The 23962-nt window shown below is 43.0% G+C and overlaps 1 protein-coding gene across 5 annotated transcripts in view; it reads left to right on the top strand.

Annotated features, from left to right (window-relative positions):
- CPEB2 (cytoplasmic polyadenylation element binding protein 2) overlaps positions 1 to 23962 on the top strand; it is a 110626-nt gene that overhangs the window by 68562 nt on the left and 18102 nt on the right. For all 5 annotated transcript variants that reach the window (XM_053253205.1, XM_053253200.1, XM_053253203.1 and 2 more), the window contains 2 exons: positions 16620 to 16790; positions 17605 to 17694. In XM_053253205.1, the coding sequence (XP_053109180.1) occupies positions 16620 to 16790; positions 17605 to 17694 (261 nt within the window). The remainder of the gene's footprint in view (positions 1 to 16619; positions 16791 to 17604; positions 17695 to 23962) is intronic.

Below are 23962 nucleotides of genomic sequence, written 5' to 3'. Positions count from 1 at the left end.
AAATATTATCAGTATTGCAGCCACTTATTTCTAAAGGTTCTTTCTAGAGGTCTGCTCTTCCCTAATTCCCTCATTCTTAATAATTCTCATTTCTTCCATAAGAAGAAAGGAAAGAGAGAAAAAGAAACAAAAGACAAAAAATATGTGGCAATTCCTAAGGTCATTAAAACTATCAGGTTTATCATACAACTTCCTAATTCTTGATTAGGTTATTGTCAGTATTAAACCTATATAGAACTCCCTAATTGAAACACCAATTAATGAGGTATAATATTTAATTATACTCAAAGTTAAAACCTATAAATGAAACCCTAAATTAATCATATAAATTACCGTTTCTTCCCTGAAGATATGTGACAATTCCTTAAGAACATTTGGGTATATCATAAAAAATCTTAGTTTTGAGTAGGTTATTTCAATGCTAAACCCTATATAGAGTACCCTAAATCTCAGTGGTTAAGAGAGAGAGAAAACGAACAATTAACACAGGGAATACACTGAAAGGCCAATTAATAAGGTATATTATTTAATTATACTAAGTTAAAACCTGTATATGAAACCCTAAGTAAATCACATATCTATAAAAAGAGAGAGAGAGACAGACAGACAGACAAGAAAAGGAAGGAGACCTCAAAAGGAGAGGAAAGGGGGGGGGGGAGCTGAGGGAAAGAGAAGTAAGAGAGAAAAGATAATTCCATTATATTAAAAATATATCAGCAAAGAGAAAAAATGCTGATAGATACACCACTAGAAATATCAAGCTTTTCATTCATCCCAGCACAAAGACAAAAGAAATGGTAAACATCTCAGCTGCAACTCACAGAACATAGGGTTAATATTGAATCTTGAAAACAGTGTCCAAGGACACACTCTCATTAATGGGGAGACTAAACAATACTGGAACTTTTAACTTTTATGCCTGGGGGGAAAGGTTATCAAGTTTCTATAAAGGAAAATTCCTTCAGTTAGAATCCTTTCGCGTAAATCTTGCCGTAGCTATGACTACATTGCCAATCTTAATGACGTTGATGATGACCACCCCACAAAAGACTGTGCCCAGGGTGCCTTCACCCATTGTCATTAACTTTTCACTGGCTTCATCTCCAGCCCATTCTCTACATGAGTCCCCTAACAAAGGAAATCAGTCTTCAAGGGAGGTATCCCCAATGTTGAGAAACAAGCCTACGTCTAGGAACCTAGAATGTCTCCTGGGATCCTTTACCAGCACCCCAGCTTCCATCTGCTTGGCCTAGATGGGGGTGATTATTCAGACTTTACAAGTCCCTAAAATGTTGTCCACTTCTCCTGCTAAAGTAACCCCATGTTGCTCTCCCTCTCAACCTTGTGGGGAGCATTTTCATCATTCTGGCTTACATTTTGCCTCCATGTCCCATCCAATAGACTATTGGAGCTCTCCTGGGGCTTTGGACCCTGGATATATCAAAGGACTTTGGCAATGTAGAGACCTCTATTACATGCCTTCATCTGCTTTGTCTTATGATTTCCATTAATATAGACCGCATAACTTCTTAAGTGCCCTAAGATGCCTTCAGCACCTATGGGTAAGGGGAAAATAACTCCTCCTGCTCCTACCCACATCACAGATTTTGATGTGGAAATAGTTTACCAGTTGCCGACTCCAGAAAATACCCACATAGAAAACCCTTAGGTTTCTTCTCCAGATGAGACTGTAGCCAATCTACCATCAAGCTCATCTATGGAAGAGACAAGTTCCTACTGTGTCAGGTGTCAGAAATGACCACGGCTTTGGGCCTAGAACTGAAGGCACCAACACCTGAAGTTAAGGACCCAGTATATGATTTTTATGGCCACTACTTCAGTTGTTCAGCTTGCTGCTTTGGCTATGCTCTCAATCCTTGTTAACACTGCTAAAGTCTGCTGGGATGCCCTCTCTGCCTCTACTACCACATCCAAGAGGCTTGAAAGTTTGTACCATATCCAAGAAGACTTTTGCCATTTCCTATTTAAACACACACACACCCAAACTCCCTGGTGGTGGACTGTGCAATTATTAGTACATCAGGAAGGGTGCATTCTGCCCCAGTAGATAAGAAGTGCAGAAAACTTGCTGCTATTGGGAGAGGGTGTTACTCCTCTTGCTTGGCCTTGGAAAATCTCTAATTATATGGCATGCATGGCCAAATTTCATTTTTCAGTTAGGGACACTCTAAAACAAGATTTGAAAGATGTTCCTGAAGGTTTTAAAGAGAAATTTGTCTGCTCTAGCCAAGTCTGCAGACATCACTAGACAGCATCTAAGCACTGTGAAGCATCTTGCTGAAACTGAATCAGGATCTTTAGCAGATGCTGTATCTCTCCACAGGCACACTTGGCTATGTTCTACCTCCCTTCAGTGTGACATGAAGGACAAGTTCAAAAATCTGACCTTTTGAAGGAGATGGCCTTTTCAGTACACAGATGGATGAAACGATAGAGGGAATGAAGACATCCCGCTACACTATGTGGGCTTTTATTACTACACCACTTTCTCTCACCGATATTGGTCTTTTGGCAGGCAAAAATTCCAGTATAAGCAGCTTGATGGTAAAGAATACAAAACTTGTTCAAATATATGCCTAAGAGTTGGTACAATTCATGGCACAGGCAGCAACAAAGGGTGAAGATGCAGGACCAGTCCAAGCAATCTTTTTGGTGCCTCGGCACTAGAAATAACTCAGCCTCTACTTCCTCCTATTTGTTTCACCCCTTTCTCCAACATTTGGAGTCAGATGCCTGGGTGTTGTCCATAATATTGACAGGCTACGGCATTGAATTCACAAGGGCGGGGCGGGTGGGTCTCCACTTACCTATACTTAGATCATGGCTGCTAAGATGAGGCAGTAAGGAGACCCTAGTCTCACAGGTTCAGTTCACACTGGATCTGTTACTGGATTTAGGGATGACGATGGACCTAAAGAAGTCTGTTCTAATGCCACAACAGCATATCTAATTCATTGGGCCAATTTTGGATTTGCATATAAAGATGGCTCACCTTTCTGGACAAAGGAAACGACTGGTAATAAACCTGATCTTCACTTTCTCTCAACCCAAAGCAAGGGGCACAGTCAATACAAAGACTGCTAGGTCTCATGGCTGCATGGCTACTGTGCCCCATGCAAGGATTTGTATGCACAGGCTCAAAAATTGGTTTCTGTTGGTGTTAAAACCGAACTCCGGCATTCAGAACATGTGGCTGCTTCTTCATCCACCCATCTTAAAATGGTTACATTAGTGGACCAAACTGGACTCTCTCTCAAATGTTACACTTTTCGAACTGCTGACATTTGTAACACTGACATCAGATGCCTCTTTGACAGGTTGGGGAACACTCTGCAGGGTCCTCCATGCCCAAGGCATCTGGACTCCACAGCAGTTCCTTCATTCATCAACCTTCTAGAGCTTACTACAGTTCTTCATGCCCTAAAGTCCTTCCTACCTCTGCTGCAATGTTGAGTGGTCCAGGTACTCCTGGACAATAGGACAGCAATTGCCTGTTTAAATTGCCAGGGCAGAATGGTCTCCAGGTCCTTGTGCAATGTAGTCCTACAGCACTGGGACTGGAGCATAGCCCATCACATCCACCCTATTGTCCTTCACATCAAAGACACAGACAATACTATGGTGCTGCTCTCAGCAGGGACTTTGACCTTGCCTATCAACATGAGTGGGAAGTCAACCAAGCCCATCTGGAAAACATCTTTCACCTTTGGAGGACTCCACTAGTGGACCTGTTCATCACACAATGCAACAAGAAGGGCAAGTTGTATTGCTCCAGGGTGGGAATGGGTTTGAACTCCATGAGTGATGCTTCTCAGATGCCCTAGACACAGCATCTTTATTAGCTGTTCACTCCCTTCCCCTTTCTCTCGAAGATCATGGACAAGATAAAGTCATCCCTTGCCAACTGTGAGGGTTGAATTCTTGCCAAACCCCACGGTTGGCAAGCACTAGGAAACAATGGGGATGAGGAGATTAAGGAAACCATGGTTATGAAAGCCCTGCAAAACCTGGGGTTGGGGTGGGGTGGGGTGTTAACAGTAGCTAGAAATCAACAAAAATCCCTAAAAATCTCCAGGAGTCCCTAAGAATTACCCAGAGATAGCAAGAGTCACCAAGATGAGTGAGCAAATTGAACCTCCAAAAAAAATTTGCATCCCCCAAAATCACTTAAACGATTTGGTAGGCTACTTTATAGGGTTATCACAAGCAAATCTGTCTCAGTCTCTGCACACTACAGCTGCAGTCCCAGTCACCCAACCTGCAATACAGTACCACACACACACACACACTCACACACACTCACACACTCACACTTCTCTCCCACCTCCACTTCTCTCCTCTCTTTTTCTTTTCTCAACTCTTCTGTCTCTCTTTTTCTCCTCTCTCTCTTTCCTCCACTTTTCATTTGTTCCACTTCTTGGAGCAGCATAGCGTAGTGGGTTAGAGTGTTGGACTAGGATCGGGAAGACCCGAGTTTGAATCCCCATTCAACCATGAAACTCACTAGGTGACTTTGGGCCAGTCATGTATCTCTCAGCCTAACCTACCTCACAGGGTTGTTGTGAGGACAAAATAACCATGTACATCACTCTGAGCTCCTTGAAGGAAGAGTGGGATATAAATGTAAAAAATAAATAAATAAATTCTCTCATCCATCTCTCTCTCTCTCTCTCAAAAGGCACAGGCACCCTAGTTGGCTCATAGAACTTATCTTCCTGTGCTACATTTATTTATTTGATTGATTGATTGATTTGATTTGATTTGATTTGTATACCGCCCTTCCAAAATGGCTCAATTATCATGGCCGTGCTGGCAGCTCACATGCATGGCATCAGTATGAAGGACATTTGCAAAGTGACTATATAGTCTTCGGACCTACCTTTTGTCAAGCACTGTGTTGTGGACATCCATTCAGAGAAGGCCAGGTTTGGTTGGGCGGTTCTTGAGAAAGTACTCCAACAGTATTCTAGTCCCCACCTCCTTCCTGGTAGGCTTATTAATCACCCAGGTTGTGAGGGAACATGGATCGCCATAAAGATAAACAGGTTGCTTGCCTGTAACAGGAGCTCTTTCTGATGATCCATGTGCCATGTGTGTGATTCGGCAGAGCCGAAAAGCTTCTCAAAGAACTTTGAATTCTTCTATGAGGCTAACTACACAGGCACAGAACCCAGGTTGTGATTGAACATGGACCACCAGAAATATCACCTATTACAGGTAAGCAAACTGTTTTTCCACATGCCATCTGAAGCAGCTCTTTATCTTTCTCAGTGACATGAGTGCTGTTGCTATGGCAAGCCAATGCCCCATGCCTTTGAGTTTGGAAGTGAGCAACATGTTCACATTTTGTTCCTCATTCTATGGAGTTGGCATCCATAGTAGTTTACCATAGTTTTGCTGGGATTCTCTGGTATGGTTTTATGATGTTTTCACCCAGTCTTTCCACTGTTCCTGCTTAGGGAGCTCAGGTGGCCTATGCAGCTATGGAAAGAGGCTCCAATGGTTAAATTGCATTTTAAGTCTATTCTTTCACTTATTTAATATATTTTAGCTAGCCTTTCAACCTGCAATTTCCAAGCTAGTTTACGATTTTATATTAAAAACATGGCTATAACCAATAAAATGTAATGCAACAGTAGCATACTGCATCAAACATGAGATAATTTTCAGCATGACCAGTTTTATTTTAAGTCATTAAAAACCTGGGACAAATAAACTCTTTTTAGAGGGCAACTAAAAATCATCAAGCTGGGTGCTAAATGAACGAATTAATAAATAAAGGTTCTGCAACTGAGGTGCTGTTATTGAAAAGGCCCTATCCTCAATAGCCATCTTCTTCTTAAGATGTGAACACCAAGGGACACGAGTACAATAAAGATATTAGAGATAGGTAACTTCAAGTGGGAATAGGCAGTCCTTCATGTTCCCAGGCCATTTAGGGCTGTATGACCAAAATAATCACTTTGAGTTGTGTCTAGAAACAAAAGTAGTATCAATGAAGGTTCTAGATATTACCTATATAATCTAGAAATGGGCATATTTCACCCCATTTAATCACAGTTCCAGCTGACAGCCCAGCAACTGTATGTTTTGAACCAGTTGGCAACAGTTTTCACAGGCATCCCTACAAAAAGTACATTCTAGTAATCTTAACAGTTTACCAAGGTGCGAAACTCTGCACGCATGAAAAAATGCATGTTTTGCCAGGAAGGGCTAGAGCTGGTATAGCAACCAAAGTTAGTTAAAGGTAGATAAGAACATAAGAACAGCCCTGCTGTTCATAAGAACAGCCCATAAGAACAGCCCATATGTGCAAATGACACTGTACATATATCCACAAGGCCAAATTCAATATCACCCCTAAGCGGTAGACTTGACCCTTTTAGAGAGGTGCAGCCCCATCCAGGATAGGTCCAAACCCCACTTTTGGTCAATACTACCACCAGGAGTTCCTTAGTCTTAAACCAAAGCTCATGCCGAGTATTAACAGTTAATGACTCCAAACATCTGTTCAGCCTACTACCATGTGCAGATTGGATGATTGTTAAAGGAAAAATAGAACTAATTGTCATTTTGTATGCTGATTATACTTTAGTCAGTTCACTGAAAAACATCACCCTTTGGTTTCTTGTTAATGTTAAATAGTGTGAGAATCAAGACAGATTCTTCTAGAATCCCACAGCATAAATGTTATGGGGCAGAGCCACTGCTTCCTAGTACCATTTTCTTCAACTGATCAGTTAGGTGGAAGCAGAATTGGTCAAATGTATCAAACCTAGGGGCTATTCTTACGATCACAAAAATCGGGCTAGGAAAATCCTAGCCCGATTTTTGTGATTGTAAGAACCACCGGGCTCGCAGCAGAGCCCGGTGGTTCTGGAACAGCTAACCCGCTCCTGTAGCCCGCCCCTTAGCCCGGGTTTGCAGAGCGAGCGCTCCGCAAACCTGGGCTATCTGCTCGTGAGTAGCCCTAGCGCGGCTCTGCGCCGCACTGTGGCTACTCGCAAGTAGAACCCCGACAGGGGGGCTTAAAAGCAGCCTCCTGGCTTGGGGGTCTCCCCAGTATGCCCTGCGTGCTCGCGCAGGGCATACTGGGGCTTCCGGGGGCCACATGGCCCCCGAACACCCCAGCCCCCGCCGGCTCTGTCTCGGAGCCGGCCATAGTGTGGCTCTTCCCACTCACCCGTTAAAACCGGGTCTCCCTGATCGTGAGACCCGGTCCCTAGTCTGAGATCCAGAGGAATCAGCAGACATGCATTCTCCCAGCGTGGGTCATTAACAAGGGTCATTGAGACAGTCTCTGTTCCAAAACCAGGGTGGAAGCCAGATTTAAATGGATCTAGATATTCAGCTTCACCCAAGAGTCTCTGGAGTTGAACAGCGATCACCCAATACTAGTGGCCAGACAATAGTTACCAACATTTCCTGGGTCAAAGACTGATTTATCTGCAATCATCTCCAATCATCTCTCTTTGTTTTCATCTCTTTCAAGGCAACAAAAACTACAACCCTTAGCAAAGCAATCCTTGTTTTCTGCCAGTGACTCCCTACATAGCTGTAACAAGCAAGATAAGTAAGGATTGAGTCACAAGTATTAGGCTGTACCTCCAAGTATCCTTTCAGTATTCTCCAACTGCACTAACAGAAACTCATTCAAGCACAAGTGGCTGAACTGATCCTAGAAAACATCTGGTATTAGTAATGAAGACAATGGCCCTTTGCAATGCATGCACAATCTGTACAATAGATTGTGCACGTACAGATCTAAATGCATATACAGTTCACACATTATGTTAAATCTACATACAGTAGTACAATTATTATTATTATTGTTTACACAGTCAGACGGGTATGATTGACTGGTTGTTTGATCCAGACATCGAGTCCTTCCCAAGGACCTGGGATGGCTGAATTTTATTGTCAGTGTTGTTGCTGTTATTATTATAGATATCATCGCAGAATATAGGCTGTTCCCAGTAAAGTTGCTTTTTGTAATTGGCTGATGGTGATTTCTGTGGCCCCTATGGTATTGAGGTGCTCTTCAAGTTGTTTTGGAATTGCACCTAGGGCTCCAATTACCACTGGGATTATTTGGGTCTTTTTCTGCCACAGTCTTTCAATTTCAATTTTTAGATCTTTGTATTTGGTGATTTTTTTCTATTTCTTTTTCTTCTATTCTGCTATCCCCTGGTATTGCTGTGTCAATTATTTTGACTTGTTTTTCTTTCTTCTCGACTACAATTATATCTGGTGTATTGTGTGGCAGATGTTTGTCTGTTTGTAGTCGGAAGCCCCATAATATTTTTACATCTTCATTTTCTACCACTTTTTCAATTTTATGGTCCGACCAATTTTTGACTACAGGTAGCTTGTATTTTTTGCAGATGTTCCAGTGTATCATCCCTGCTACCTTGTCATGCCTTTGTTTGTAGTCAGTCTGTGCGATCTTTTTACAACAGCTGATTAGGTCGTCCAGTGTTTCATCAGCTTCTTTACAAAGGCAGCACTTGCTGTCTGTGGTGGATTTTTCGACTTTTGCTCTTATTGCATTTGTTCTTAGTGCCTGTTCTTGCGCAGCCAGTATTAAATCCTCTGTTTCTTTCTTCAAGTAACCATTCTTAAGCCATTGCCAGGTCTTGGTGATGTCTGATTTTCTATTGACCATGCAGAGGCTTATTTTTCCATTTTTCTGCTCGGTTCTTGACTTGTTCTTTCTTGTAGGCCTGCTTTGTTTCATTGGTGTTGAATAGTTTCTCATTATTGACCATTTTAAGTGCATCTTCTTCACTGTCCTTGATATATTCTTCAAGGCCTCTTTTCTCCTCCTCTACTGTTTGATGGACTTGCAGCATTCCTCTTCCACCTGAGCTGCGAGGGAGGTATAGCCTATCTACATCACTGTGGGGGTGCAGAGCATGATTGATGGTCATGATTTTCCTGGTCTTACGATCTAGCGTCTCTAGCTCTGCCTGGGTCCAGTCTATTATTCCTGCAGTGTATTTGAGAACAGGTATAGCCCAGGGGTTTATGGCTTGTATGGTGTTCCCGCCATTGAGTTTGGACTTGAGGATTTTTCTAACTCTCCTGATGTATTCACTTCCAATTTTTCTTTTAACTTCAGTGTCTGCAGTGTTATCAGCCTGGAGAATGCCCAAGTATCTGTAATGTTCTTTCTCTTCCAGGTTCTTGATCTTGCTTCCGTTGGGCAGTTCTATTCCTTCTGTTTTTCTTATTTTCCCTCTGTTCATTATTAATGCAGCACACTTGTCTAGTCCAAACTCCATTGCTATATCGCTACTGAATATACGGACAGTGCTTAGCAGTGATTCAATTTCTGACTGGGACTTTCCATACAACTTCAGATCGTCCATGTACAGCAGATGGTTGATTTGACTTGATGTTTTAGATGTTTGGTATCCGAGGCCTGTTTTGTTTAGTATTTGCAAAAGTGGGGTCATGGCGATTACAAACAACAGAGGGGATAGTGAGTCCACTTGGAAAATGCCTCATCTAATGCTAACCTGTCCAAGTGTCTCGCCATTGATTGTTAACTGTGTACTCCACATGCTCATTGCTTTTTTAATAAATATCTGAATGTTTTTGCTGACACCAGTTGTTTCTAGACATTTTAGTATCCATGTGTGAGGCAATGAATCAAAGGCTTTCTTGTAGTCAATCCATTCAACACTTAGATTGGTTTTTCTTCTCTTGCAATTTTCTAAAATCATTTTGTCAATCAGCAGCTGGTCTTTTGTGCCTCTGGTGTTCGGGCAATTTCCTTTCTGTTCAACTGGAAGCTGTTTGTTAGTTAATAAGTGTTGCATCACTTCATCTGCTATTATTCCAGTTAATAATTTGAACATGGTTGGCAGGCAGGTGATCGGTCTATAATTACTTGGAACTGTACCTTTTGCTGGGTCTTTCATGATGAGATGAGTTTTCCTAGTTGTTAGCCATTGCAGAAAACTGCAAGAGAAGAAAAACCAATCTAAGTGTTGCATGGATTGACTACAAGAAAGCCTTCGATTCATTGCCTCACACATGGATACTAAAATGTTTAGAAACAACTGGTGTCAGCAAAAACATTCAGATATTTATTTTAAAAAGCAATGAGCATGTGGAGTACACAGTTAACAATCAAGGCAAAGGGGAGGTTGCCTGGTTTTGATTTTGAAACAGTTCAGTAACAGTGGCATCCTCGATTTCCAACACCAACACCACCTCCACCTGCGCCTGAGCAACTTCTTCAATTGGTGGTAATTCTTCTTCCATCTCTTGAGCCTGTGTTGCTCTTTGCAGTTCTTCCAGCTCAACTCCTGTGAATACTTTATTTCTTATTATGTATCTTCTCTGGTCTGCTAGCCTTTGTTCTGTTATTTCTGTATCTGGATGCTTCTTTTTCCAAATTTGGTACATTCTTTTTAAATAACCTCTTCTAGTTGGACTAGACGTTGTTGTTGTTGTTGTGTTATTCGATTTCTATAGCTCCCTTCCAAAAATGGCTCAGGGCGGTTTACACAGAGAAATAACAAACAAATAAGATGGATCCCTGTTCCCAAAGGGCTCAGAATCTAAAAAATTTCAATTCCTGTCTGTACCCTACATTTTAGGGGCTAATACCCAGGTTCACTTGAAAAATGTATGTGTGCATATAGACATCTGTATTCCATACAGTGTAATGTCTGAATTGGGGTAATCTGACATCCAAATCTGTGTATGAGGACAGTTTTATCAGCTGTGCTTTGCAAACAAGCCACTTTGCCCACTTTAAAAAGAGCTGTCCAGCATTCTGTTTCCTACAGTTGTCACTAGGAAGCCCACAAACAGCAGATAAAGGCATATCTCCCATCCACCATTGCTCCTCTCCAACTGCTATTCTCAGGCATACTGTCTCCAGGGGCAGGCCTTCCATGAGGCAAGCAGATTGTTGGGGCAAGATGGCCCTTGCTGTCCTCTGCCTTCCTTCCTCTGCCATCACTTGCAATAAGAGCATCCCTTTGCCTTCTCCTTCTCTTTGCTGCCACCTCCTGCCTTGGAGCTCCACCTCCTCCCTCATGTGCCATTCCACTGATTATCAATTCTGCTTCATCACCCTTTACATAATCAATTCAGTGGCATATGAGGGAGGAGTTGGACAAAGGCATGTGCAGTGCATGATGACAGCTGTCATCACTATAAAGGAGAATGAGGTGAAGCTGAATGAATTTGTGTGTTTGCACACAAGAAATCAAACAGCTATCACCTTTTTTAAAAGTAAGGGCAGGAAAATACACACGAGGGGGCAGAATATGACATTCTGCTTCAGCAACCCAGAGGTCTTTGGTCACCACTTCCTCTGAACTGGAAGGTAGCATGTAACTATCATGACTAGTAGCTATTGATAGACTTGTCCTACATGAATTTGTCAAATCTGATTTCAAAGTGGTCACAGCCAGTGGGCATCACCAAATTTTGTGGGAGTAAGTTTCATAGATCAGTTATGATCTCTGTGAAAATGCAATTCCTTCTGTCTATCCTAAATGTCATGCCAGTCAACCACAGGAGTCCTTTAAAATAATACTTTAAAATATTGGGTATTTCTAATATGTAATGGTAGTTACATATTACTGAACCAGTTCGGCAGTCTATTCATAGACCGTCGAACCGGTTCAAAAGACCAGCGTTCAAGCCGGTTCAGAGGTGGGGAGGGGGTTGTTTTAAGGTGCGGGAAGGGTGTCCTTTCCTCCCTCGCCACATTTCCCCCACCGGTGCTGCTGTCAAACTCTGGCGTGGGGCGACTGTATACCCTCTTGCTGCCCTGGTCACCATAATAGCAGAAGTGGCCAGTGTGTGTACGGGCTGCAGCATATCTCCTTGCAGCCAAGATCAGCATCGCCATGCAAATGGCCAACACACATGCGCATGCCATGCATGTGCTTTAGCCATTTGCGTTGTGACGCTGACCCCGGCTGCAAGGAGGTACACTGCAGCCCCACGTACCTGCTTTTTGGAGGAGCACCTGTGGGGAAAAGCAATGGGGCTGAGGCTGGCTGGCAGGTAGGTAGCGCCTTCCCTGCCACTTAAAGTGACCCTGCCCACTCTGAACTGGCTCAAATCAGTTCAGTGCTCCTAGAATGGAGCGCAAAACGGTTCCATGCAGATCCCCAATACCTGGAACATTCCATTGAAACAACTGATCATGCCCGTTCTGACTTAATGAGCTTGGAACATTTCGAATGTTCCAAGCACCATTTTGAAGGTGTGTTTTCCTCTTGCTAACTGGTTTTGGCATTGGCTTCTGACTGGCTTGCAGTCTCTTTGCTTCTTGGCTGGCTTATCATACAGATCAAGTTGATATGTATAATAACTAGACAACTAAGAAGTAAAGAGACTGAAAGCCAATCAGAAGCCAGTGCCAAAACCAGACAGCAAGGGGAAAATACACTTCCAAAGTGGGGCTCGAAACACTCGAAATGTTCTGACTCAGAACAGCGTCTTTCTGTTCCGAACTCAAAACAGGCTCTTCATTTAAAGGGTATTCTGTTCCTAGCTCGAAACACTCAAAATGGGCCATTTTGAGTCAGAACGTTTCGAACTCGAAACATTCTGCACATCCCTACAGTGCTGCCTATCAAGTGCCTCTGTACTATGCTTATGGATTTAACATTTGTTTTTGTCATGTACACATTGTCCTGTGGAGTAAGATAGATCCACTTTGAACTATCTCTGTTGTCTTTAAGTTACTCAAACCAGTCATCTAAGTACTCATGCTTATCCTTCCTTATCTTTTACCCTGTACTTCAGCCTCATAACACTGACATTTCCATGGTGTCTGTGACTTGCCTCATGATTTATGTGCAGTTTGAGGACTGATCGCAAATAGGAGTGAGCAGACTAATACCTTGTTAACTTGTTAGGGTGTTTTAACATATACTAAAAATTTCTTCAATCTGAAATACCAGTATTAAGTATCTCAAGCTATGCTTTTCTTCCTGCTCTATAAAACAATGTGCATATTGGCTGACATTCAGACTAAGTTACTCTGTAGGACCAATCAGGAGTTACTCTAAAGGATTACTTAATTTCAGTAGGATTCCCATGAAGTAATTTGGTCAGGATGCCAGTCAGTGTATTTAATGCAAAGTATATCAACTACAATTGTAGCATTCAGTAAAACCTTACTTTTAAAACATGCAGGTTTTAAACTATTTTGAGGTTTATTTTTTAAGTAGTAGAACAATCAGTTTATTGATATGCATGATTCTTTTCAAATTGCTTTTCCACATCAAAGTATAGCTATTTATAATAGGCTCGATCATAAGTACTATATGCTGAAGGAAGTTCTTGCAAGAGAGCTTTCCTGCCCCCTCCTCCTAGTCCTGTAGCCAGCCTTTTTTTTTAAGTTGGTACAGACACATTTCTTGGCCCCCCCCCGTCCCTGCTGGAGGTTGTGAGGAGGGAGGGAAAGGTAGCAACACCACCCCACTGGCCCTCACTCTTCCTCCTCCATGAAGCGAGAGCATTAAGTTACATAATGGGCTATATGAAAGTTAAGAGAAAATTCATTTACACCAGAAATTAAATGACTGACATTTCCCCTCCCCCCTTTAATAAATAAAAATGTCAAACTTGGTTTTGATGCTGTACCAGGTATCTAAGTTTCAGATGTTACCTGAATAACACTTGTGTCCATACTACAGTTCCTAGTGGTTTCTGGAAGGACAGACAGGATGTGACATTGGTGTGTGTCTTAACTCCTCCTTGAGGGTCCCTCCTTCTAGTCTTGTTTCTGGCTTCTCTTTAGACTTTCTTTCCTGTCAGACAATCAGGGAAAACTTTCTAATTGGTTGCCATACAAAGGACTAAGTCAATGAATTGTGGAAAGGAATTGGAATCTATTATATTAATCCTCCTGGGTGTGCCTTGGAATGTGCGTCCCAGAGCCCAGCTGATTGGCTGGGCGGCAGACGTGCCTGATTGGCTGAGGTGCACCCAGGATAATGGGTTGCAGCGGCAGCGGCCCAGCCATGAAGGCCAGAGGTGGTGGGCCCAGCTGCGGAGGCAAGGCCCAGAAGTGGGGGAGAAGGGGGGGGAGAGAAGTGGCAGTGGGGAGGAGAGGTGGCTGGGCCCGGAAGCAGAGACTGGGGCAGAAGGTGGGGGAGAGGTAACCGCTGGGCCCAAAGAGTGCACAGATGCTCTGTGCGGGGTCGGCTAGTTTTTCACTGATTGCTGTGTAGATTTTTCTGTTTAGAAACTCTTAAAAGGCCTCATATTCCTATGCACACATCTGTGGAAAATCAGAAATAATTAGGTGTGGTACTACTCTGGAGTGCTTAAAGCGTCCGGGACTGAGTACAGCCTAGGTGGCCAGAACTGTTCCCTCTAAAGTGCGTGCATGCATGCACACCGACCCCCAGGCCCCCGTGCAGTAGTTTCTGGCAGGTGCACCGTCTCTGCTGCGCCTGCCACCACCGCCCAACTGACTGGCATCCTGTTTCCCCATCTCCCCATCTGGGAAGCATTGCCCCGTTTTCCCCTCTCCCCAACCGGGTCACCGCCACCACCACCTCCCGTTCTGGCTGCAGATCTTGCAAGGCTTTTGGCAGATGGAGTAGGAGGAGAGCAGAAGGTGGTGGTGGCAGCTCCCCCTGGCAGCCCAGAGAGACCAGAGCTGGGAGCCTGGGGGCGGGAGGTAAAAAATAAGTGTGTGTGTGTGTGTGTGTGTGTGTGTGTGTGTGTGTGTGTGTGTGTGTAAGGGGGGGTGCGCACACTGCCTTGATACTGCCACCCAGAAGAAAATGCCGCTCACTGATTATAAAACTTAGAGAGAACACTGGTGACCAGTTAGCTTGTAGTGTACACAGCTATGTGTTTAGTCCTCTAAGGCAGGCCTGCTCAATTTAGGCCCTCCAGCTGTTTTTGGACTACAGCTCCCCTAATCTCCAGCCATAGTGGCCAGTAGCCAAGGATTATGGGAGTTGCAGGCCAACATCTGCAGGAGGACCGAAGTTGAGCAGCCCTGCTCTATGGCCATGTTGTCATCATTAAGTACCCCAGAGGGTGGGAATAGCCACTATGATTGTGAGTATAATGGATGCTTTAAAAGAGTAATGGGTAACGTAGGGTAGAATTCTTCCAGTTCATTTTAAGTTGTTTTGCCTTTTTAGCACCTGACCCTGATCTGGTTACTCACTATCATAATTAATTCAAAAGAAACAGAGTCCTACTTCTTATTGCATACAAAGATGTTTCTTTACTGCTGGCAGGGTAGAGAACACAACTGAAAAGCACAGCAAAGGAATGTCTAAGGGGTGGAGTATAATTCTAGCCAATAATGGAAAGTGCTAATGTTTAACTCTTCAAGGGTTATGTTACTACACAAGGTATTTTTTTCAGGATCGTTTAAGTAATCATAGGATGATAGTGATCATGAAAAATCCACCCTGAGTTAGTGGAAATTTTGATGTGAAGATTTTTGGAGTCCTAATTTGCCTTTTGAAGGTGCCTTAACACCACCTGCTATACTTTTAAAATTACAATTACAATGGGGAAAGAAGGAAGGAGCCACTGCCACTGCCTCCCAAGGGATGTACAAGCTTATGATGCAAATTGTCTGAAGGGGGAGGTGCCATAAGCATGATCACCTTTGATTCCATCAACTGCAACCTTGATCGATTTAGGTTGCAGAGGATTGCTGATGAACACGCTTATGGCACCTCCCCCTTCAGACAAACAGCACGTAAGCATGTTCATAGGGCAGGAGAGGGTTAGTGACAGCTGGGCGGTGGGACTTCATTTCAGTGTTCCCACTAACAGGGATTCCCAGATGTTGACTACAACTCCCATAATCCCTAAGCAAAAGTCATTGCAGATGGGGATTCTGGGAGTTGTAGTCAACAACATCTGGGGATCCCTGTTAGAGGGAACACTGCTTCTTCTCCTCTTTACCCATGAGCGCTGCTTGTGCTGATAACGTCTGAAGAGAGCTACTGTCATGTCACAAATTAAAAGCCCAATTTAAAAAAGACCTAGGTGGGACAGTGCACCCACTGACCCAACCCTCCCTGACTACAGGACTATCCCCATCCCCACAGCAGCCCTCCCCCCAAAAGGCCTCTTGAGAGTGAGGAAGAGGATGGAAGGTTAGGAGCTTGAAAGTGGAGCTCCTGCTCATGTAGAGTGCCTTGACTTGGTTTCTGGCAGTTCTGCATCCCTTCTCCCCATGGGGATCCAAATCTTCAGAAGAGGCTTTTCAGGGAAGTGTTATGGGAAGAAGGGGTGAGGAATACCCTTGAAGGAATTTCCTTAATCACATGAAACTTATTTAGGATTTAGTCCATAAGGCTTTAGATTGTTTAGAGCATTTCGCTTACATGATCTTAGTAATAATTAAAACAGTTCTGCATAGTAGATATTTAACAGTCTTCATATTTCCAGGGGGGTGGGGGTGCAGAGTCTGAGAGATAGTGGCTTGCTGTCAGCTACGCTTGTGAGTTCATGGCAAAAGTGAGATTTGAATAAAGGGCTTCCTGGCTCAAGTTGACCACTACACTGTGCTATGCTGGTGGATTATAGCAATCTGCAAAATTATATTCAATTATTTCTCTTTTCTTCCTTAGGTCGTTCTTCCCTCTTTCCAATAGATGATGGCTTGCTTGATGATGGCCATAGTGATCAAGTAGGTGTGTTGAATTCACCTACATGCTATTCGGCTCATCAGAATGGAGAACGGATAGAACGTTTCTCTCGGAAGGTGTTTGTTGGTGGTCTTCCTCCAGACATTGATGAAGGTGAGTTGCTTGATCATTGCTGGGAAGAGATCTTTGTTCTCTGTAGAATTAAACCAAAAAATTAATTAGTTGTCTGTAATTTGTCTCCTCTATCATGTATGGTTAGTACCAATCACAGAAAAGAAAAGGAACAAACTTTACCCAGCCTTAGTGTAATAATGCAAATATTTCCCAATAGTAACAGCAGTAATATTAAGCAATATATCTCAGTTGGGAGGCAGAGCATTTTTCAGAAGCAAGGGGGCATTCTGATGCAGTTTATCAGAATTGTCACCACCCCAGAAGGGGGAAGCTCTTCACCAAAGGGCTAACCATGGTTGGAAACACAGAAAGGAAGTGTAGCCAGTTCCTGCTCTCAGCTGCATGTCCAAATAATACACCCTGTGGCATCACTCCACCACTAAAAAGAGACCAAGTCTCAAGATGCTTGTAACCTTTACCAAGCCCAATGCATTTCAGCCAGTGGCCTTCCTTGGGGGCAAATTTGTTTAAAGTTTGCAAGAGATCTCTGATAAATAATGTCCATTGATTTTGCTCCACTGTCTTCAGTCCTCAGCATGTGAAAACCATCTGAGTTTTTACAAATATTCAGCAGAAATGCTCACAAAACCCAGTAAGACAAACTGTGGGGAAGGGCAGTTTGCACATCATTATTTTAAATGGGTATCTTTAAAAATTATTTTATGAATTGCAAGAAACCACTGTTTTTTTTAAAAAAAGGTGAAGGAGATGATTCACAAGTAGCTTTGAAAAACATTAAGAAAGGAAACACAAGCCAATATATTAACTGTAGCTATTTTATCAATTTTTTTAGATGAAATTACTGCTAGCTTCAGACGATTTGGACCTCTGGTAGTTGACTGGCCTCACAAAGCAGAAAGCAAATCCTACTTTCCACCTAAAGGTAAAGATTTTGCTTCTTTTGAGTTCTGCACTAAATATAAGTTATTCTAATTGGAGAGATATTCAGGACTACTTCACATGTGAGCCAGTATCTTATCTTTCATGTGATTTCCCCCTTACATACAAGCTTATGGAGAGAAGCCTCTCCATGACCTGGCTATATATAGATACAACAAGCTGCAACAGGCCTTTCTATATTGATAGCAGCTGGAGAAAAGCACTACCATATTCACAGAAAGGGCTGCTGGCCCCTACATTTTGTATCTGTGTATAGCTCAGTCCATCCTGTAATTTCTCCACACAACTCCACATGCAGGATGAATTGCTTGGATAAAATTACAGGCTGCCTCTTGTGTGTGAATTTGCCCTCACAGCCTCCCTTCTGTATATTATTTCTGCTCTATGAGATGTAGCAGTGGATGCTGCCAACTTAATTGGCAAGAAGAGAGACTTCATTACTTATCAAATCCAACAGCTAAGGGTTCTTCCTAAGTACCAGCCTCATCTAGTGTGGCGCTACTTCCTCTAACTTTAAGGCTATTCACACAGCTGGGAGGCGGGGCCGGCAGCAGGAAGGCTAGGCTTACCTCCCCCCGCCCCCGGATGATCTTCTTGCCCACCTGGCTGTGCGTCTAGGCCTCCGGGAATCCCACAATGCACCATGAACCTTGGGGGGGGGAGATTCCCCCATCAGACCGGCGCTCTAGGTGCCCATCACTGTAGCTGCTTGGGCTGCAAATAGCCTGAGCTAACACATTGTCCTGGCACTGGGATTAAGGGCACACTTGCTCTTTTACCCTTGGCTAAGACCCAGGGCAAAAAGCAGAGTTAGGCTGGGCAGGAACCCCAGGATCGGGAGCGATCCCAGCTCTCCACACAAGCAGCCAAACTCAGGATTTGGCTGGGTTTTGCTGCTTGTGAGGACAGCCTTTTTATGTTCCATACAGCAGTTCCATAGAAGTCACATCCTGCTTCACAAAAATAGCTGTGATTTTTTGCTATCTCCTTGGTGTTGCCTTTGTATATAACTAGTATAATAGAACTCTCATGATGTTGGTGATGATGGTATATAATTTCCCATTTTTGTATGACTTGAGAAAGCATATTCAAAATTTGGTCCAAAAACTTGGATTGTTAATGGAACTCAGTATAATGAGAGGCCTGCAGGACAATCCCCCTCCCAAAACTTAAAAAATGAGGATATTCTCACTGTCAGATATTAATGAGAATTACTATTAGAATATCAGTTAAACATAAAGAGAGTATATTAAATGGTATTGACTGTGGTGTGTTCTATTTTGTGCTATTATCTTTGCATTGAGGAAGCTTTCTTTTGTTTTACAGCTGCTGTAACATGTCTGTTGTATTTGACAAATGTTGTCAGATTGTCAAGTTGTTTTCGCATTAGTTTGCATATTGGTTGCTATATTCTAAATGGGTTTTTGTTTAAATGTAGATGTAGGGCAAATGTTCTTGTTTTCCATTATTGGTAATGTATAATGTATATTAATTTGTTTCATTCCCACACAATGGTGTAATAACAATTCTGAAGGAAAGAGGGCTATCGCTAACTCTTAGTCATGATGGCTGTGTAGATCCTCCCATCTTCAGATGCAGTATACTTTTGTAATCACAAGAAGCTTTCACACACACACACACACACACACACAGACACACACACACACACACACACACTTCCCCCTTTCTTCCTCCGATTTCCCCCATATTCCCCTCATGGCAGTGCTGTAAGATATTCCCCAATGGAACCATAGATTGGTGGTAGAACATCTGCTTCCATGCAGAGAAGGTCACAGGTTAACTTGCTGGCGTCTCCAGGTAGGGATGGGAGAGACTCCTGCCTGATACTTTGGAGGTTTGCTGCCAATCAATGTAGACAATACTGAGCTCTGTATAAGACAGTCTCCTATGTTCCTCCCATTTCCTCTCCCTCTCTCTTTGGTTTCCCCCCATTTATCCTCCCCCCCCATCCTCTCTCTCTCCTCCCCACCTTGCACGGATTAAAAAACAACACAAAATATGGCACTTATAGTTGCTCAAAGCTGATCCCTCCAGGCCCTCTTCAGTAGCCAACTTGAGCTGAATTCAACTTTTCCCTGCACAGAGCTATGGGCAGAGCTCTGTCAGAAAACAAATAACAGAGAGCCAATCAGCTGGTTCCAGAGGCAGGAAGCAGGACAAATCAAGGCACTGATTGGAGAAGGTGCTCTTCTCCTCCTCCTGTTTCCATTTAGTTGATTTGTTCTTTCTGCTGCCAGTCAGATAGTCAGCCTCCCCCCACCCCTCAGTTGAATGGAGGGGGAAAGGCAGCAGGGGCACCTTCAGTTGAACGGAGAGGGAAAGGCAGCAGAGGCACCTTTCTTTCCTCTCCAGCCCCTTCTCTACCAGCTCCACTGCTCCCTGCTGCACAGAGGCACAGCACACTTGTTTTTCCTGTGTGCCGCATGGGACCCGGGACCAAGAGAATACCCAGAATGGTGTTCGGGGAATTCCGGCCTGACTGGAAAGTCAATAACATTACTCAGCCATTGAATTTATAGATAATGAGGCTGACCATAATAAATGAAGCTGACCATAATAAATGACTTTGACTGTAATCCTGCACTTGCAACCTGATTCTGAGCATATTGACTCAGAAGTAAGTCCCACTGAGTTTAGCAGCACTCATTCCAAGTAAATGTGCATAGGATTGTAGTTTCAGGGCTTTTCCAGATAATGGTTTATTCCGTAGTTTTCAAGCTCTCCCGCCTTTCTTAACGGCAGATTCTCCTGCAGGGAAACCTGTAATTTCTCCTTGTGTTTCAGCATTCCAGCCAGATGGGAAACAACTTCCTTGTGCTATTTTTGCAGCACTGCCTGCTGGCCAGTGCTTTCTTTTCCAATGCTTGCTTGCGTATCTTTTCATGATTGCTAGGTAGTGAGGTGGTGAATGCCTTCTCCATTATAAACCCCACCACCTATTGAGAGGCACCTTTTAAAATTGGTGATTCTCTTTATTGAGCAGAGGAGAGCAACTGGCCCTATCCATCCCCTACACATCATCCCTCCAGTGGCTGTTTCTGGTGCGTCTTTTATGTTTCTTTTTTAGATTGTGAGCCCTTTGGGGACAGGGAGCCACTTTGATTTATTTATATCTATGTAAACTGCTTTGGGAACTTTGTTGGAAAGCGGTATGTAAATATTCATCTGGTGGCTACTCAGGGATGGACCTTCTCCATTGCTGCCCCAAGGCTTTGGAATGCACTCCTGCTGAAATAAGAGTCTCCCCATCTCTGACACCTTATAAAAGTAAAGACAAATCTATTCATCCAGACTTTTAATTAGATTTATAGAATCTGTCATTGTTCTTAAATTGTGTTAATGTTTTAATCTATATTGTTTTATTGCAAACCGCCTAGAGACATGAATTTTGAGCAGTATATAAATTAGATAGATAGATAGATCATGAAAAGAGAGGGGAAATTAAGCATTGGTCAGTGGGCAGTGCTCCAAAAATAGTGGAAGAAAGATGCTTCCCATCTGACTGGAACACTGAAACTCCGAAGGAGTGACAGATTTATTTGGAACCCAACACAGGTATTTAGAGCATGAGGGACACTCCACTTTTCAGTAGAGCAGGAGCTTGAAAAGCTATGGAATAGACCATTGTCTGGAAAAGTCCTTAGTCTGTGTTAAATCCCATTAAAATCACCATAATTTAAGCAGTCTAACTCTGTGTAGGATCGTACTGAACAGAGTAGCACAAGCAGATGACAGGCCACTGCCCGGGGAACGTACAATTCAAATTACAATGGAATTGGGGAGGATGAAGGGAGGGTAGGAAAGACAGAAAAATCCAGACTAGGTTAGTCATAACTACGCACCACTGAAATAAATGAGATAAGTTAGTCTCATTAATTTCAGTGGGAGAGTCATGATGAACATAGTCTGGATCCTGCCCACAGCAAGGTAATGGGGCAGAATATGCAGACATGCAATTATATGTACTTGGTTTTACTTTCAGCAGGAAAAGAGGACTAAGGGGTTATGTATGTTACTGCTTTGTCCTCTGTTCTGCCTTGCACTCATCTGCTGTGGTAGATATGGGAATATATGGATACAAACATGCACAGAATTGTCCCTTATAAAATCACAGTTTCCAAGTAAGAGAACAGACTCCTAGAATACAATGCATTAGAAATTTTATTAGACTAGTGGTTCCCAAACTACATACTGGGGCATACAGTACTAGTATGCTGTTGGAAGAGCTGCGGTGTATCTTGAAAAAAATAAAAGCCACCATACAGCACTCTGTGCACCTCAGTGTGGGAATGATCCATGCAACATTGATTCCTCCTCTCCCTGCCAATATGGGCATTATCTCAAGCAGATGAGTAAGGATGTACTAGGAAGTACATTTCACTCAGCTCTAAAAAGATATATATATTCAATCTTCCCTGCAGAGCAATGGGCAGACATACCCTGTAAACTCCTCCTGTATTCTACCAAAGAAAACCACATGGCTATGTGGTCGTCAGGAGTCGACACTGACTCGACAGCACAACTTTACAAGTTCACCATTGCCGTCTCCCGTGCAATATGAGAAGCTTCCTTTCAGCATCCTCCTATATCGCTGCTGCCCGATATAGGTGTTTCCCATAGTCTGGGAAACATACCAGCGGGCATTCGAACCAGCAACTTCTTGTTCCCTAGGCAGGTTACTTCCCCACTGTACCATTGGGTGGTCTCTTGCAGGACAACCAAATTAAATATTGCCTCCTATGAAGATAGCAAATCTGTGTAGAAAATTACATGCACACTATTGCATTTGCTAATCTGCAGGGAAAGGGTCAAATATGTAGTGACTCTAAGAACAGCTATACTGTTACCTTGAAGTAAAGAGTGTTCTCCTCTTATCCATAGCTAACGAATCAGCAGCTCTATAGAGAAAAATTGCTGCCTGGAATCATTATTTAAAAGGTCATAGTATACTTTGGTTGGCTGATAGTTCTGTTCTGTAAATGTAAGACTTATTATCAAGACAAATAAGTGTGCTGACTTTTATTCAGAGAATATTCATTGAAAGTTAGCTCCTTTTTAGTCATAAAGTCTGTCAAAGTACTCTTATAGGATATGTTAGCTACTTTCAACCAAACCAGTTTTTATGCTGTGTTTCAAATCTAGTTGAATCAGCACCGAGTCTATTTTCTATATTACAGGATATTCTAAACTCTATTTGTTAGTGGATCCTCACAACCATTTTTTCTGTTACTTGTGATATAGAAATTATACCAATCTTGAAAGAACTATTTAAGCATTATTATCCCCATATTCACTGAGCTCAGGGAGTAGGAGAAGTGCATCTGCTAGCCATGCCCTCTGCCAGGACTCGCTCCAGGTTTTAGGGAATCTCGACAAATCGTCGCTCTATCGACCCATTTCTACTAGGGATGTGCAAAAAATTTCGGGCACAGATCGATCTGTGCCCGAAATGAGCAATTTCGGGTGATTCGGGGCCGAACCAAATCACCCTCGATGTCCCCCGATATTTTTCGGGGCCGAGCCGAATCACCCGAATTTCAGGGCAAAAAAATTCGGGTGATTCGGCTCATGACCGATTTGGGGGGATTTTTTGAAGTTTTAGTGGCTTTGGGGCAGTTCGGGAGCATAGAATGGGATCTGGGCAAAAAGAGAGGGGTGGGGCGGTAGTGCCTAATGGGTGGAGGCTACCACCCCAATTTAAGGGGGATTGGACAAAGGGCTGATTTTTTGGGAATTTTTGAAGTTTTGGTGTCTTTGGGGCAGATTGGGGGCAGAAAGTGGATCTGGCCCCAAAGAGTGGGGTGGGCAGGTAGATAGTGTCTAATGGGTTGAGGCTACCACCCATCCCCAATTTCAGAGTGATTGGGCAGAGGGCTGGATTTTGGTGAATTTCTGAGGTTTTTCTTCATAAGGTGCAGTGTGCTAGATTGATATTCATAGTAAATGAGAGTGTGAAAAAGTGAAAGTGGGGTCATGAGAGTTCTTTAATTGAAAAAAATCTCATCTGCTATCATTGAATGAGAATTCACACCTCAGAAGTTTTTCTGAAGGGATGTTTTCCCTTATTTTCTGAGGTGTGAATTCTCAATCAATGATAGCAGATGAGATTTTTTTCAATTAAAGAACTCTCATGACCCCACTTTCACTTTTTCACACTCTCATTTACTATGAATATCAATCTAGCACACTGCACCTTATGAAGAAAAACCTCAGAAATTCACCAAAATCCA

The sequence above is a fragment of the Hemicordylus capensis genome, chromosome 5 (genome assembly GCF_027244095.1).
Source record: "Hemicordylus capensis ecotype Gifberg chromosome 5, rHemCap1.1.pri, whole genome shotgun sequence".
Taxonomy (NCBI): Eukaryota; Metazoa; Chordata; class Lepidosauria; order Squamata; family Cordylidae; genus Hemicordylus; species Hemicordylus capensis.
The sequence above is the reverse complement of the archived record's forward strand: the minus strand, read 5'-3'. Positions and strand labels throughout refer to the sequence as shown.